This window comes from Bos grunniens, chromosome 8, assembly GCF_055505025.1.
Source record: "Bos grunniens cultivar Pamir isolate PY7600 chromosome 8, Bosgru_T2T1.0, whole genome shotgun sequence".
NCBI classification, from domain to species: Eukaryota; Metazoa; Chordata; class Mammalia; order Artiodactyla; family Bovidae; genus Bos; species Bos grunniens.
This window is the reverse complement of record NC_141172.1, coordinates 24,188,050-24,202,789: the sequence shown is the minus strand read 5'-3', so window position 1 is coordinate 24,202,789 and position 14,740 is coordinate 24,188,050. Positions and strand designations below refer to the sequence as shown.

Below are 14,740 nucleotides of genomic sequence, written 5' to 3'. Positions count from 1 at the left end.
TGTGATTCGACCCTAGATTCCAATTTACATCACATCTCCCCTCTGTGTGTTCCTCAAAAGCAGAATTATATCTGTCTTCATAGCTCCATAAAAAGCCCAATAAGCACCAACAAGCAACTTTCACCATATGGCAGTTGCTGAAGTGGAACAGAGGTGACATCTTCTTTCTGCCTGCAAGGACACTGAGCCTGAGGGAAGTTGAGTGACATTCCTTAGCTCAGGCCAGTGACAAGCCAAGACCGAAGATATCTCCTTACTTCTGTCTCCAACTCTTTTTAGTCTTCTGCGTTGCTTCTAAGAGGGTTTCCCTGATGGCTCAGATGGTGAGGAATCCACCTGCAATGTGGGAAACTTGGGTTTGACCCCTGGGTCAGGAAGATCCCCTGGAGAAGGGAATGGCTAAGAGGATATTTTTTTTCCTCTCTGTGTATAAGTACATATTAAAGGAAAAATTAACTTCGGGGAACTTTGTGATAACTTCCTAGATCCTAGCAACCTGTAAATATCTTCTTTCAAAAACAGGCCAAGCTATCATTTTAGTGATTTTTTTTTCATTATATCCTGTTTGGTGACCTAGCTTCAGGTTGCAAATGAGAGGAGATGAAAGTTTCATTAGAAAAGATCAGAATCAAATAAATGTAAAATTAGTATAAAATAGATTATCATTTTTAAAAATCCTTTTACTCAAACTTGAAAATGAGCAAGATAATATAAGAAGATATAAAATAAAAAGAACAAAATTACTTTTATTCCCAGTGATTTATAATGAAGCAACCTTTTCTTCCTTAATTTTCCCCAGGGAATAGCTGAAAATAAAAGATTACCTTTTGCTTATTTATCATCTTTCATGATTTCAGTGCTTAAAAATTATATACACAGTTTATAATTCAGTTTTCAGTGTCATTCAAAGTATAATCTCTTTTTCATTATGCACTTGTTTAAGCAACAACTTCCTTTCTGAATGAAATACATCGGGGTCAGAATGGTACTTTGTCAACATCTCCAAGGAACTTTATTGTCAAAATACCATTTTTGCTTTTTTAAAAGAAAAAGACTTTTTGCATGAAAGAAAGATTTTTCTCACAGTGAGAATTGCTATATATTATTTTTTGGAATCTCTTTTTCTGGCCACCTTTACAAATGGACTAAGCACTCATCTTTTTTCCTAGGGAAGCCATGTCTTCCAAAAATTTGTAATTCATATGTTGGCTGTACATTTTTGGCAATGCTAGTGTAGAGGGGTAAAAAAGATAGACACTCTAGAATTGTGGATATTGTCCTGCTTCCTGGAGGTGTGACCTTGAGTATGTTGTTTTACCTCCTGGAACCTATTACTTATTTGAAAAATGGTAATAAGAATCTCTCCACATAGTCTTTGTGAGGAATTGAATGAGGTAGTGCGTATAAAAGCAAATAGAACTGAATGACTTCCTTTCCATCTTTTCAAATGCTTTAACTTCTGGTCAAACTTTTTACAATACTCTCTCTACACCATGGCATACAACCACTTCTCTGAAGATGGTCCGAGGTTGATTGATTTACAAGTGGTATACCCAGGAACAGTTTGGCAGGTGTAGCTATAAGACAAATGGATGTAGGCACACCTATAATCACATTAACTGTTGAGGATGATTGGCTATTGGCTAGATAATTATCTGGCTTAGCATCCCCTTCTTCCCCTACCAGGCTATCTTTTCAGAAGCTACAGACCCAGTAAAAGAGAAGGACCTTCCCAGATAGAAGAGGGTTTTTTTTTTAAGTCATTCTTTTTCTGGAGAAGGCAATGGCAACCCACTCCAGTACTCTTGCCTGGAAACTCCCATGGATGGAGTCCATGGGGTCTCAAAGAGTCGGACATGACTAAGCGACTTCATTTTCACTTTTCACTTTCGTGCATTGGAGAAGGGAAATGGCAACCCACTCCAGTATTCTTGCCTGGAGAATCCCAGGGACGGGGGAGCCTGGTAGGCTGCTGTCTATGGGGTCGCACAGAGTCGGACACGACTGAAGCGACTTAGTAGCAGCAGCAGCAGTATTCTTTTTCAGAACATTGAACTTAGCTCTTCTTGTGAAAGCAGCTAAGGCATATTTATAAGTATTCAGTTTGAACTATTTTTAAAATTTAAGAAAGCCATATTAGCAGAAGGAAAAAGCAATGAGTGAGTACTTAAGCCATCAAAGTAGCCAAAATACACTGCAGAATGGGCTTCCCAGATGTCACTAGTGGTAAAGAACCCCCTGCCATTGCAGGAGACATAAGAGACATGGGTTCAACCCCTGGGTCGGGAAGATCCCCTGGAGGAAGGCATGACAACCCACTCCAGTGTTCTTGCTCCTCATGGACAGAAGAGCCTGGTGGGCTATGGTCCATATGGTCACAAAGTCAGACACAGACACAGTGACTTAGCACACACATGCAGGGACTGAAGAATAATAACCAATCATCATACTCAGAACAAGAACACTGATTCACAATTCATATACTGACAACTAAAGAACAGTTATTTCCTAAAGAGCATAATTTTCTAAATGCATTACATTTTCATAGTTGGGGAATTTGATTAGGAAGATTGATAGCATAATTTTTGCCTAAGCACTCTAAGGAATAGAAAGCTGGTGGTTTCTATTTGCAAAGTTAGGATATTTAAGTAGAGATGACACCTTCATATTTCTTTCTGGACAGACTTAAGCATGAAAGTGAAAGTAAAAGTCGTTCAGTTGTATCTGACTCTTTGCAACCCCATGGACTATACAGACAATGGAATTCTCCAGGCCAGAATACCTAAGTGGGCAGCCATTCCCTTTTCCAGGGGATCTTCCCAACCCAGGGATTGAACCCAGGTCTCCCACGTTGCAGGCAGATTCTTTACCAGCTGAGCCACAAGGGAAGCCCAAGAATACTGGATTGGTAGCTTCTCCCTTCTCCAGCAGATCTTCCTGACCCAGAAATCAAACTGGCATCTCTTGCATTGCAGGCAGATTCTTTTCCAACTGAGCTATCAGGGAAGCATAACCCCATACATAATTCAGCATCCCCCAAATTTTTATTAAAGGTGAAACAATAGGCAGGGCTCCTAAGCAGAAATCACATACATAAAGTTATGAGAGTTCACTTCATGAAGTAAGTTTACAGAACTTTCATGTGTATTCTTCTCCAAGGAGATTCTTCATGCCTGAGGCAGCTTGACTTTGAAATATGGTATCCGCCCTTTCCTAGTTCATGATGCTGTTTGAGAGAAAAAACACTGAGTAGGAATTTTGAAATAGTGATGACTATAATTAAGTACCAAAATAAAATGAACAGATAGTAAAAGCTACAGACACTTGCTACAAGCTAATGTGATAAAGATAGACTTTGTGAAATTTGGGCAGCCTGTGAATCTTGGGTAGGATTGAAATCATCATTTCCTTTCTCTCATGGAGGCTGAACTTTGGCAAATGTTTAAATACAGATTGATTTCACCCTGCCACCCAGCCTGTCTCTAGATGCCCACCCCATACCTGTCCACCTATGCTTATACAAAGGGAAAACCATTTTTGTAAGCCAAACATTCTAGAGAGGAAAACACTAAATTAACTATGGGGGAAAAAAAGAAGCATGTAATAAATAGTGATTCATTTTCCTACTCAACCTTTACAGGTAGTGATTCATCCAATAAATATGCTTCTTTATGCCAGTCAATTCTAATTACTGTATACTGCATTTCTTGTTGAGTTCCCCACCTTGTTTTACCAATGGTACAGCTAGGTTGAAGACAGAGTCAGAGAACCAACTCCTCACCTTTCTCTGACACTGAGAGTGGCAGGCCCCGGTCCAGTCCTGCCTCCTCTGGCTCCACTCTGCTCAGTTCTCTGCCCTCCTTCTCCATATGAGTGCCGAGACCAGCCTTCCATTAGACCTTAGTTTGCCCTGCCTCAGCATCTTAGTCCTGACACATTGCTTCCACCTCTTTGTTCCTTAGCCAACATTACAGTTATTATTTCCAAAGAAGCATCTCTGATCTACTACCCTACTCAAGTACTTTGGGCAGTAAATCCATAGCCAACATCTCTCATGCAACCCTGAGCCAAGGGCCTGTGGGCTGAACTGTTATCTATGTCTCCCAGTACTGAGGTCTGGCATTCTAGGAGGACTAGAAAACACTATAGGAAGTGTAAAAATAAAGTTGGGTGCTAACATTTTTTTTCATTATTTTTACTGAATAACCTCGAATCTTAGCATTTCCAACTGTTAAAACAGTGGAAAAATTGAGTCTATGTTTTATTCCAATAATAACTAGCATTTTTATAAGCCTTTTCTGCTACTATCCTGTTTAAAGCGATAGCTTTCATAGGAGGGCAGAAAGTACTATTGGGCAAGGACTATGTTGTAACAATCTGCTTCTTTTTATGAATTTTATCAACATAATCAATTTTACCAACACTTTATCGAAAAGAAATGATTGTAATCTTCAAGAAAACTTCAAGATGTATATAAAAATGTAACCTTTATTGAATGCCTTTGTGCTGTGTTTAGTTGCTCAGTCATGTCCAACTCTTTGTGACCCCATGGACTGTAGCCCTCCAAGCTCCTCTGTCCATGGGGATTCTCCAGGCAAGAATACTAGAGTGGGTTGCAATGCCTTTCTCCAGGGGATCTTCCCAACCCAGGGATCAAACCCACATCTCCCACATTGCAGGCAGATCCTTACTGTCTGAGCCACCAGGGAAGCCCAAATGCCTCAGTCTACTATATTTTAATTTGGGGATATTCTCGCAGTTTGTGCTAAGTTGCCTCAGTCGTCTCCAACTCTTTGCAACACCATGTACTGTAGACTGCCAGGCTCCTCTGTCCATAGGATTCTCCAGGCAAGAATACTGGAGTGGGTTGCAATGCCTGCCTCTAGAGGACCTTCCCAATCCAAGGATCAAAACTGCATCTCTTATGTCTCCTGCATTGGCAGGTGGGTTCTTTACCACTCTTGCCACCAAATTCTCAAGAAGCTGTAAGGCTTCCAAGAATTTGTCACAAATAATAGTTTGCAATTCTGAAAATGCTTGAAAGGACCATAATCAGTATCATTCATTGGTTGGTTCATTCATACATTCATTCAGCAATTATTTGAATACTTGCTGTGTGCCAAGCACTGTGGATGATGCTGAAGAAAGAGGAGTATGCAAGATGAATGATACTTGCCTTTGCAGAGTTTACAAATGGAAGATAAAGGCAATAGAATGACAACTATACCAATATTAAGTATTTGTAGCCACCTAAGTGAATATCTTGGGGGGCTCCAAAATCACTGCAGATGGTGATTGAAGCCATGAAATTAAAAGACACTTACTCCTTGGAAGGAAAGTTATGACCAACCTAGACAGCATATTAAAAAGCAGAGACATTACTTTGTCAACAAAGGTCCGTCTAGTCAAGGCTATTGTTTTTCCAGTAGTCATGTATCGATGTGAGAGTTGAACTATAAAGAAAGCTGAGGGCAGAAGAATTGATCCTTTTGAACTGTGGTGTTGGAGAAGACTCTTGAGAGTCCCTTGGACTGCAAGGAGATCCAACCAGTCCATTCTAAACGAGATCAGTCCTGGATGTTCTTTGGAAGGAATGATGCTAAAGCTGAAACTCCAGTACTTTGGCCACCTCGTGCGAAGAGTTGACTCACTGGAAAAGACTCTGATGCTGGGAAGGATTGGGGGCAGGAGGAAAAGGGGATGACAGAGGATGAGATGGCTGGATGGCATCACCGACTCGATGGATGTGAGTTTGAGTGAACTCTTGGAGTTGGTGATGGACAGGGAGGCCTGGCGTGCTGCAATTCATGGGGTCGCAAAGAGGCGGACATGACTGAGCGACTGAAATGAACTGAACTGAACTGAAACAAGCAGTTAGATATCCTGTATCTGACACATAAGACTGAAAAATACTAATCGGTAGGCCATGCTCCCCTTCTGTGAAAGACAGGGTATTGCTTCAGCTGTTTTTGCTTTAAAGTAGGAAATCATATCAATGTTTATTTTAATCAGGAAAAACTGGGATGCTCCATGGGTCAGAATCCTCGCATAATGTGAGATATTCTATAGCTTTCCTCTCATCTTTGCACTTTGCAATGCTCCCAGACTTTCTGAGGAACATCTCATATTCTCATCCCAGTGCCAAAAACTGATACAGGGGTTAGCACCTGATCCTTCTTTCTTTGCATCCTAGGTGCTTAATTGTTTCTAAACTCAGTAGCAAAATAAAATAAGGTTATCTTAAAAAAAAAGCTGAAGCCCAAACCCATCAATTTTTCCTAGGTAAAGGGCAGTTGGAACAATGCTAAGCTTGAAAACATTAGCAAAGACGTACGGGACATGAATCTGTGGACTGTTGCTCCTCTAACTGCCAGGATGGAGTTGGAGTAGAAGGTGGTCCACCAGGCTTTCCATAGACCTTCCTTCAGTATAAGAAATAGCCCAAGCCTTGCCTTTGCCCAACTGTTCAAATACTGTATGTCATTTGTCTTTGTAAAAGCAGTGCATTGTTCCTGTTGGATACTTTTCCTTCTCTTTCAGTTTGACTTTGTTTCCTCAACCTGTATTTTTAAACTATTAAAGAATTATTAAGAGTTTGAAAGAACTGCCTCACATTCCCCTCTTTTAAAAAAACAAAAGAGCTATAATTTCCATAAACACCTGTTTTATTTGAAATAAATGATTTTGTAATGTAAGTTGGTGCTTTTCAAAATTTGACTTCTGGACTCTCTACATTTAAATTGCCTGCATCTCTGGGCTTGAACTCAGGAATTTACATTTCAGTGAGCTTACCATTGGTAACTTTGCACATTAAGATCTATCAATCACACCATTGCCAGGAAACTCGCAGTATGTCTCAGAGTGAGATAGTGACAGTGAAGTCGCTCAGTCGTGTCCGACTCTTCGGGACCCCATGGACTGTAGCCTACCGGGCTCCTCCATCCGTGGGATTTTCCAGGCAATAGTACTGGAGTAGATTGCCATTTCCTTCTCCAGCAGATCTTCCCGACCCAGGGATCAAACCCAGGTCTCCCGCATTGTAGACAGACGCTTTACTGTCTGAGCCACCAGGGAAGTCTCAGAGTGAGAGGAGCTACTTAATTCTTTAGCTCTTTATTTCTCTTGAACAGTGACAGTACCTTTAGTTTTTTTTGAAGCAGATTGCATTTATAATTTTCTTAGAACAAATTATCTACTTCTGAACCTACATTGAAAAATTCACATAATGTTACCTGTTGTACCAGAGAGGGTGAAACTAAAAGAGGGTGAGGGAGTCAGTGGCTTCGGATACACTTGCTAGAATCACACGTTGAGACCTTGTTCTGTGGCTGCAGAACTGAAGTAATGATAGTGATGGTTTCTGCAAGGACCATTTGCTGGTTAGATGGTAAGATGGGTGAAGCTGCCATTGCCCCTTCTCTCCCAGTGTGGTCCTTGACACAACCTGAGACCATCATCACTACCACACATCCTTGTCCAAGCTACAAGGAGCCCAGAGGGCACCCCTCCGTCACACTAGTTCCTGTGCTTTGCCGTTGTCTCCTACAGATTCGCAGCTCGGGGCCTGAGAACAGTACAGTCCAGTTCATCTTCTATCAGCCTATCATCCACCGATGGAGGGAGACGGACTTCTTTCCTTGCTCAGCAACCTGTGGAGGAGGTAATGCTGTTCACTTAGTCTAGAAGCTCTTGGCATCCATGAGGGAAGACTCAGCTGCTTTAAGAATAGAGTTGCTTTAGCATATGGAAGTGCTGTGTGGACCAGATTCTTTCATCTCAATGGGGCCAAGTCCTGAAGCCTTCCCATGAGGTAGATACCTCAGTCCAGATGCCCCATGCACGTTTTCTGGCTGTAGAGTCCCATCAGAGGAAATAGTCTTTCCTTCTTTCCTTGATTCATTTAAGTTCAGAACAAGCAATATCATGGCCTGGCAACAACTTAGTCTGGAGGCAGTTCTGTTCATTTGAGAACAAACTATTCCTCTGGCTGAATGAACTTATCTATTCAGGAAACAGATGAAGATTGTTTGTCAGGTCTTCTGCGTAACATGATGTATCTAAGAAGAATCAGAAATTAATTTAAAGAAAATAGTTTATTACTAGGGAAAAAAAAATCAATGTACTGTAGACTTAGGCTCAGTTCTTTTTCAGCTCTACCCCATCATCCGTGCAATAAAAGGAATGCCACTTGCCTTATTTATACTTTATTTTTTTTCCTTTTTTTTTAATTTTATTTTATTTTTAAACTTTACATAATTGTATTAGTTTTGTCAAATATCAAAATGAATCCGCCACAGGTATACATGTATACTTTAAAACACATCTCTCCTGAAAAGTCACCAGATGAATTCCAATCTCTGCTCCATCATGTCTGTAACATGAACAGCATTTTGTGTTACTGGAAAAGGTTCCCTCCCCACCTCTTTTCTTTAATGATTACTTAAATGGCTACATAATAATTTATTTTGATTATTTTATAATAATTTATTTAACTATATACTTACAGAAGATCATTCATTTCATTTAAACTTTTCTTTTATAATGTAATGAATAGCTTAATACCTAAGTATTTTTCTCCCTTCATATTATTTCCTTGGACTAAACTCATAAGAGTTTCAGAATTTTTGTGGCTATTGGCATATGTTACCAGAATTCTTTCCAGAAGGGTAATCAGCAGTCTATGAATATTTTAGTTTTATTGCCAAGTGAGCCAGTTATTTGTGGAGTACCTTTTTGAAAATTTTGGCAATTTAACGGTTATAAAATTGTATGTCTGTTCCTTTAAAAATGAGCACATGAAATAAATTCTAGCTCCATCTTCATGAAAGCCTGTTAATTGGCACTGTTTAAGTAACTAATCCACACATGTATAACTGTATTATTTTGACAAGAAAAAAGGATAGTACCTCAAAATGGAGACAAATGACTATCCATTAATTCTCATAAAACTATAAGAACATATAAGTCATCTTCAGCTGTGTTACCTATGTCTACATAATGTGAACAAACAGTTGAAAATGAGGTTTTATAGAGCAGTGTTAGATTTTACCTTAAAAATAAGTGTTTTCCCTTGGTTGTTACATAATTATTAATTCAACATTTTAAACATTTCAATAAAATAATGTTTCCAGTCGCTCTGTCTGTGCTACATAGAAAATTACTTTGTTTAAGAAGAAAGTGCCAATTACTTTGATGTTTATGGGAATACATTGTTTTGATATACCTGTTAATGACTAACACAGGAAGCAGTTTCAAAAAAAGAAATCTAAGAAATTATTTTTCTTTTTTTTTTCATAAAAACCATGTTTTGAGAGAATAGCACTTCAATAATAGGCCTGTTGTGACAGTTTCACACAGGGCTGCTGTTGGAGTGCAATTACAGTAACCTTGATAATGGCTTACTATATAATAAGACAATTGATGTTAGATTCATATATAAGTCAAACACTTTGGGCTTTATTTTCCTCACATCTAAGTGAAGAAGTAGAACCAGCAGCAGTTCACAAATGTGTTGAGCTCTCAAACCCTTTCCTCAAAGGAAATCATATTAGGAAGCCAGATAAAGGAACATTGCTCAGAGATCTGAAGGATGTAGAAACCAGCCTCTGGTAGCTCATACAGTAAAGAATCTGCCTGCAACGCAGGAGACCCAGGTTCGATCCCTGGATCAGGAAGATCCCCTGGAGGAGGGAACGGCAACCCACTCAAGTAATCTTGCCTGAAGAATTTCATGGACAGAGGAGCCTGGCTGGCTATGCAGACCATGGGGTCATAGAGAGTCGGACACGTCTGAGTGACTAACACTTCCCTCACATTTCATGGACCGTAGTTTGAAAATCTCTGAGGAAATGATCTCTGAATTCCTTTATATGTTTCTAGTTCCAGATTCAACTAGTTGAATATTTTGCTAAGTCTTAAGAATTGCTACATCAAATACCTTGTGAAACTTTAGAAAACACAATTACCTGACCATTTTGGTCCTTCATTTCGTTTTTGTTCTAAGTTTTCATTTCACACACTCTAGAAGAGCTTCCCAACTGCATTTTTAAGCTGACAAATTATGGTTTTTAAAAATCATAATCTCACATTCAGTGTTTACTTACTGCTTGTGCCCAAATTTTACTACATGATAAAATTCTATCCTTAAGTAGAAATGGTTTTCTGGAAACTTTATAAAATAATTAGCTTGTCATCAGATTATCTGCTTGAAGCATAATGTAATTGAAAAACAGAAGTATATTTACTTTTATAAAATATCATTTTGCTTTTTTATTTTCTTATGAGAGAAAAAATTAAGTGGAACATGTGTTTTTAGCCATTACTTTCCATACTTTTCATCCTGACAGTAAAATTGTTAAAAGCTCTTTATTTAGGTCTTTAATGAACAATTAATTTTTGTGGGTGGTCTGAGAACACAGCCTCAAGTCAGGAAATCTGGTTTATAAGTCTCCCTCTGATTTCCTGAAATCTTTTGCTAGACTTTTAACCACTCTAAATCTGACTTTCTAACACGTGTTTAACAACAACAGTATTCAACCACTGTCCAGGGGGAATATATTTTGGAGTTGATGAAGGTTACACTGATATGAAAGCCCTAACTTTAAAAAATACTCTATGCACATTTACTTTTCACCCCAAGAATCTAAGTCTTCATCACCATACCACCAGAAATTCACAGAACAAAAAAGAGGCAGGTAAGAAAAGTAATACATATTGTGAGTAGAATTCGGTATTATTCAGCAGCACAATTTCTTTTTTTTAAAAAAAAGAGGATTTCTCTAAACAGTGGAAATTTGCACATGTGAATCAATAAATATTGGCTACACAATTAGAAATGGCAAAGGATTTTGAAACAAAAGTTGAACAGTAGGAAGTTTTTAGTTTTGTTTTGGTTGTATAGGAAAACTTGAGATTTCACTATTTAGGTCTTGGTCATCAATTCATATCCATTCAGTCCATTCAGGTTGAATTTAGGCAAAGGAAAACACATGTTTCCAGGTAGGTAGCTGATTCTATATTATGGGTCACCACTGACCAAGAGGAACAGTGTTGGGATTAATTTTTTTTTTTTTTGGGAGTTTATTCACCCTGATGCCCCAAGTACAAGGGAGGCAGTTTTGCATCCTTACATGAGATGGTTTGTAAATAAATATCTTTTGGATACAGAATTCTATGTTAGACTTTTAGATTATATAAAGCAAATTAATAAAAATAGTTCTTACAGTAGTCTTATAGCTTTACCCTTATGTAGTTCAAACCCTATGGTACCATTTAATTATTAAAAGTTGGGGAAAACATAGCATTTGAGACCTGTAAAAATTAATGAGCCTTCCATTTATCTCTCTTTGGTCCTGGAAACGACTGGAGCACTGGGAAAGAATTTTCATTAATATGAAATGGGCAAAATAGCCTAAGGGAATACATTGCATTGATGTATACATTGAAACTTGCCCAAATGGCTTGATACCACAGGTTACCAGCTAACATCGGCTGAGTGTTACGATCTTCGGAGCAACCGTGTGGTTGCTGACCAGTACTGTCACTATTACCCTGAGAACATCAAACCCAAGCCTAAGCTTCAGGAGTGCAACTTGGATCCTTGTCCAGCCAGGTCAGTCACATTTACCAGTTTATTTACTATAAACATAAATCAAGTTCAAATAAGCTTCTTGAATTAAAAAGCGTTTAGTTTAAAATAAGTAAGTGCTGCTGCCCAGTGTCCATTTTTAGTCATGGGTTATTAGGACCCATGCCTCTTACTCTTGCTGCTGTAGAATGCCACCTCAGGGTCCATGGGTTTTCCATTGATAGAGCTGCAGGTAAAGCACTCTGCAGAGACATTTTGTCTTCTGATTTCATTCCATTCTGGTTACTTGTTTCTACTCTTAACAAACGTGATGCTACAGTGTTCTCAGGATTCTTTGAGATGATCAGAGCAGACCATATTTCAGGGTCACAGTTGACCCTATTTAGCCTGTGGTGGGCCACACCAGTGAACCAGAATAAAAATCAGCCTTAGAACAGTTCTTCCACATTTAGATAAGCTCAGCCTTTGTTGAATAGAAAGCAGGGCTTATTTCTAATAGGTTTTTTTAAAAGATCTTTTTAATTAGAAGCCCTAAAAAAACACTTGACACCTTCCACATATGTTTACTTTGGGGAAACCATAGTTGGCCCTCAGTTATTTGCAGGATCAAGAATCAGACTGATGAATGAAATATTCCAGATGATAAGTAGTCATAGAAGTATGGGTCAGGAATCTTTTCATGGTGAACATTTGCTTTTTTAATTTCAACACTTCCTGGTAATTCTCTTTGTTAATATGGCTTACTCATCCTCAACAAGTGGGAGAGGATGTATGAAAACTCTTCTACAAAACTCATCATGTAGACCGAAAGATAGGGAATCCTTTCCTAGAGCCTTGGATTTCTGAGGAACACCTCAATTTTTTTTTTTTAAATAATAGCTTACTAATTATATATTCATAAAATTTGAATAGGTGAACTACTACATGAGCCAAGTGGATGAAAATTACTCTACCTTTGAATTGTAGGCAATTTGAGTTTTTGTTTTCTGCTGTTAATTTTCTAAAGTATATTTTCTTGTATTCTTTCTGCCTCACATTCAGAAATTCTTAATTCTACATGTGATATGAAATTTCTAATATTAATTTACTCATAGAAATCATACTATCTAGCTGGTAAAAGTGAACTCAAAATAACAGATTTTCATTAAAGAAACAGAAGAATAGATATTTTATAAATATATAATTTAGGTGAAGTTTAACTTTGCTTCATATTCCACCAGAAAATTGCATTTTAAAGATTGGATATGGTATAAAAACTAAATGAGGTAAGAAAATTTTGCTTGGACCTCTTTATTTTGGAAATATTAAGGATATGAGGTATTTTTAGCCAAGATAATTCTAACTCATGCAATTCAACCCTAGTTTAAAGTTTTCTACTTACTATATGCATCTTTATCCATATCTATACCAGGAGGACCAGTGAGTGAAAAGCATAATTATCTCAATTCAAACAGTTTGACTTAGCCATAGAGAGATTCTGAAGCTCTTATATATAGTTCCAAGAAAATGTATATGTGTATTTCTAGGAGAAATGAAGGATTCCCTTCCCATAATTGCATATAAAGCTTTTCCCCTCTACTCAAAAAAAAAAAAAAAACTTCAGTGAAGAGATGGTCATAAAAAACAGCTGTGAAATAAAAGTATTTTTTAACAATTTTAAGAAACACGTTTATAGTCAGAAAAAAATCTACTCATTTTCTTCTGGCTTCTGATTTTTACCCATCTTCTGTTGGAGTAATATTTTTGGCCTATTTCTTATTATTCAAGAGCAAAAGGCCATTCTACATTGAAGGAATTTTGTAAAATTGATGCTTTTTCTATGTCTGTGTTATTTTAAAACATCTAATACAGCACATGTATAAATGTTGGGACAGGTGGCTATTAAAAAAGAAAGAAGTGGGAAAAGGAGAAAGGAAAAATAAGAAGTGAATATCAGGATGCTGCTTTTTTATTACAGAGGTAATTAAACAAAGCTGTAAAAATTAAGACTGAGCAGAAAGAGAAGTTTAAGAGGAAACTGCTTTAGGAAATGTAGATACTCTAGTCTGAGGGTAAGATAGTGCATAATTGCTATGAAATTCACTGAACTCATTTACACACCTAGGATCAGAACAACCTTTCTGAATTTCGAGAGAAAATAAGAAGTGATAGTCTGAGAAAAGGAGTTAAAGAAACTCAATAAAATAAGTCTGCCTTCCCATCAGACATAGCAGAATCAAGCACTCAAGGAACTGTTTTCTAACTATAGATTTAACTGTCTAATAGTGACATTAAGGGCTTCCCTGGTGTCTCAGATGGTAAAGAATCTGCCTGCAATGTGGGAGACCCAGGTTCAATCCCTGGTTTGGGAAGATTCCCTGATGAAGGGAATGGCTATCTACTCCAGGTATTCTTGCCTGGAGAATCCCATGCATTCTCCCATGGACAGAGCAACCTGGCAGATTACAGTCCCTGGGGTCGCAAAGAGTCAGACAGGACTGAGCAACTAACACTTTGACTTTTCTAGTGACATTAAACCAACACCTTTGTTGGTGACAATAAACTAACCCCTTTGTGTCCAAACTTAGAAGCCCCTAAAAGGGAAAACACAAGATGTATTTACAACAGATAAAGTCACATATTTTGGCATTTCAAAAGAAATTTATTAGTCATTGAGATAGTTCTTTACTTTTCCTGTATTATACTAGGATTGTTAGCCTATTATTTGAAAGCAAAATCCCATTTAGGTAGCCACATTTATTCCCTGTCAAGATTGGGAAGTACCATGGACAGCAAAAAGACCCTTCTGGACCTTATTTTTCTCACCCACTAGTGGGGGTGAGACAGTTATTTGTTGCATTAAATTAGTGATTTTCCAACTGTGCCTATAAGCTGTTGTTCCATGGAGTTGCTTCATTAAAATTCATTTTATATATTTTGAAGTATCTTTAAACAATAACTCACAAAAAGTATACTCAAACATAAACTAATCTTAACTTGTTCAGGCTAAGCTAAATTGTAAAAATTGTTGTAGCAATAGTAAAAATATTTCACTACCAAAGGAAATACTTTTTGCCCTCATTGTTAAGTTCTTCTATTAGGATCTGTTTAATTGAAAAAATAAATATCCTAAGATTAAGGTGAACTATAAAAATTGTTAGCATTAGCAACTGC

At 37.8% G+C, this 14,740-nt stretch overlaps 1 protein-coding gene across 14 annotated transcripts in view; it reads left to right on the top strand.

The window, feature by feature from the left end:
- ADAMTSL1 (ADAMTS like 1) overlaps nt 1-14,740 on the top strand; it is a 1,112,438-nt gene that overhangs the window by 830,969 nt on the left and 266,729 nt on the right. For all 14 annotated transcript variants that reach the window (XM_086414961.1, XM_086414960.1, XM_086414965.1 and 11 more), the window contains 2 exons: nt 7,549-7,660; nt 11,473-11,611. In XM_086414961.1, the coding sequence (XP_086271087.1) occupies nt 7,549-7,660; nt 11,473-11,611 (251 nt within the window). The remainder of the gene's footprint in view (nt 1-7,548; nt 7,661-11,472; nt 11,612-14,740) is intronic.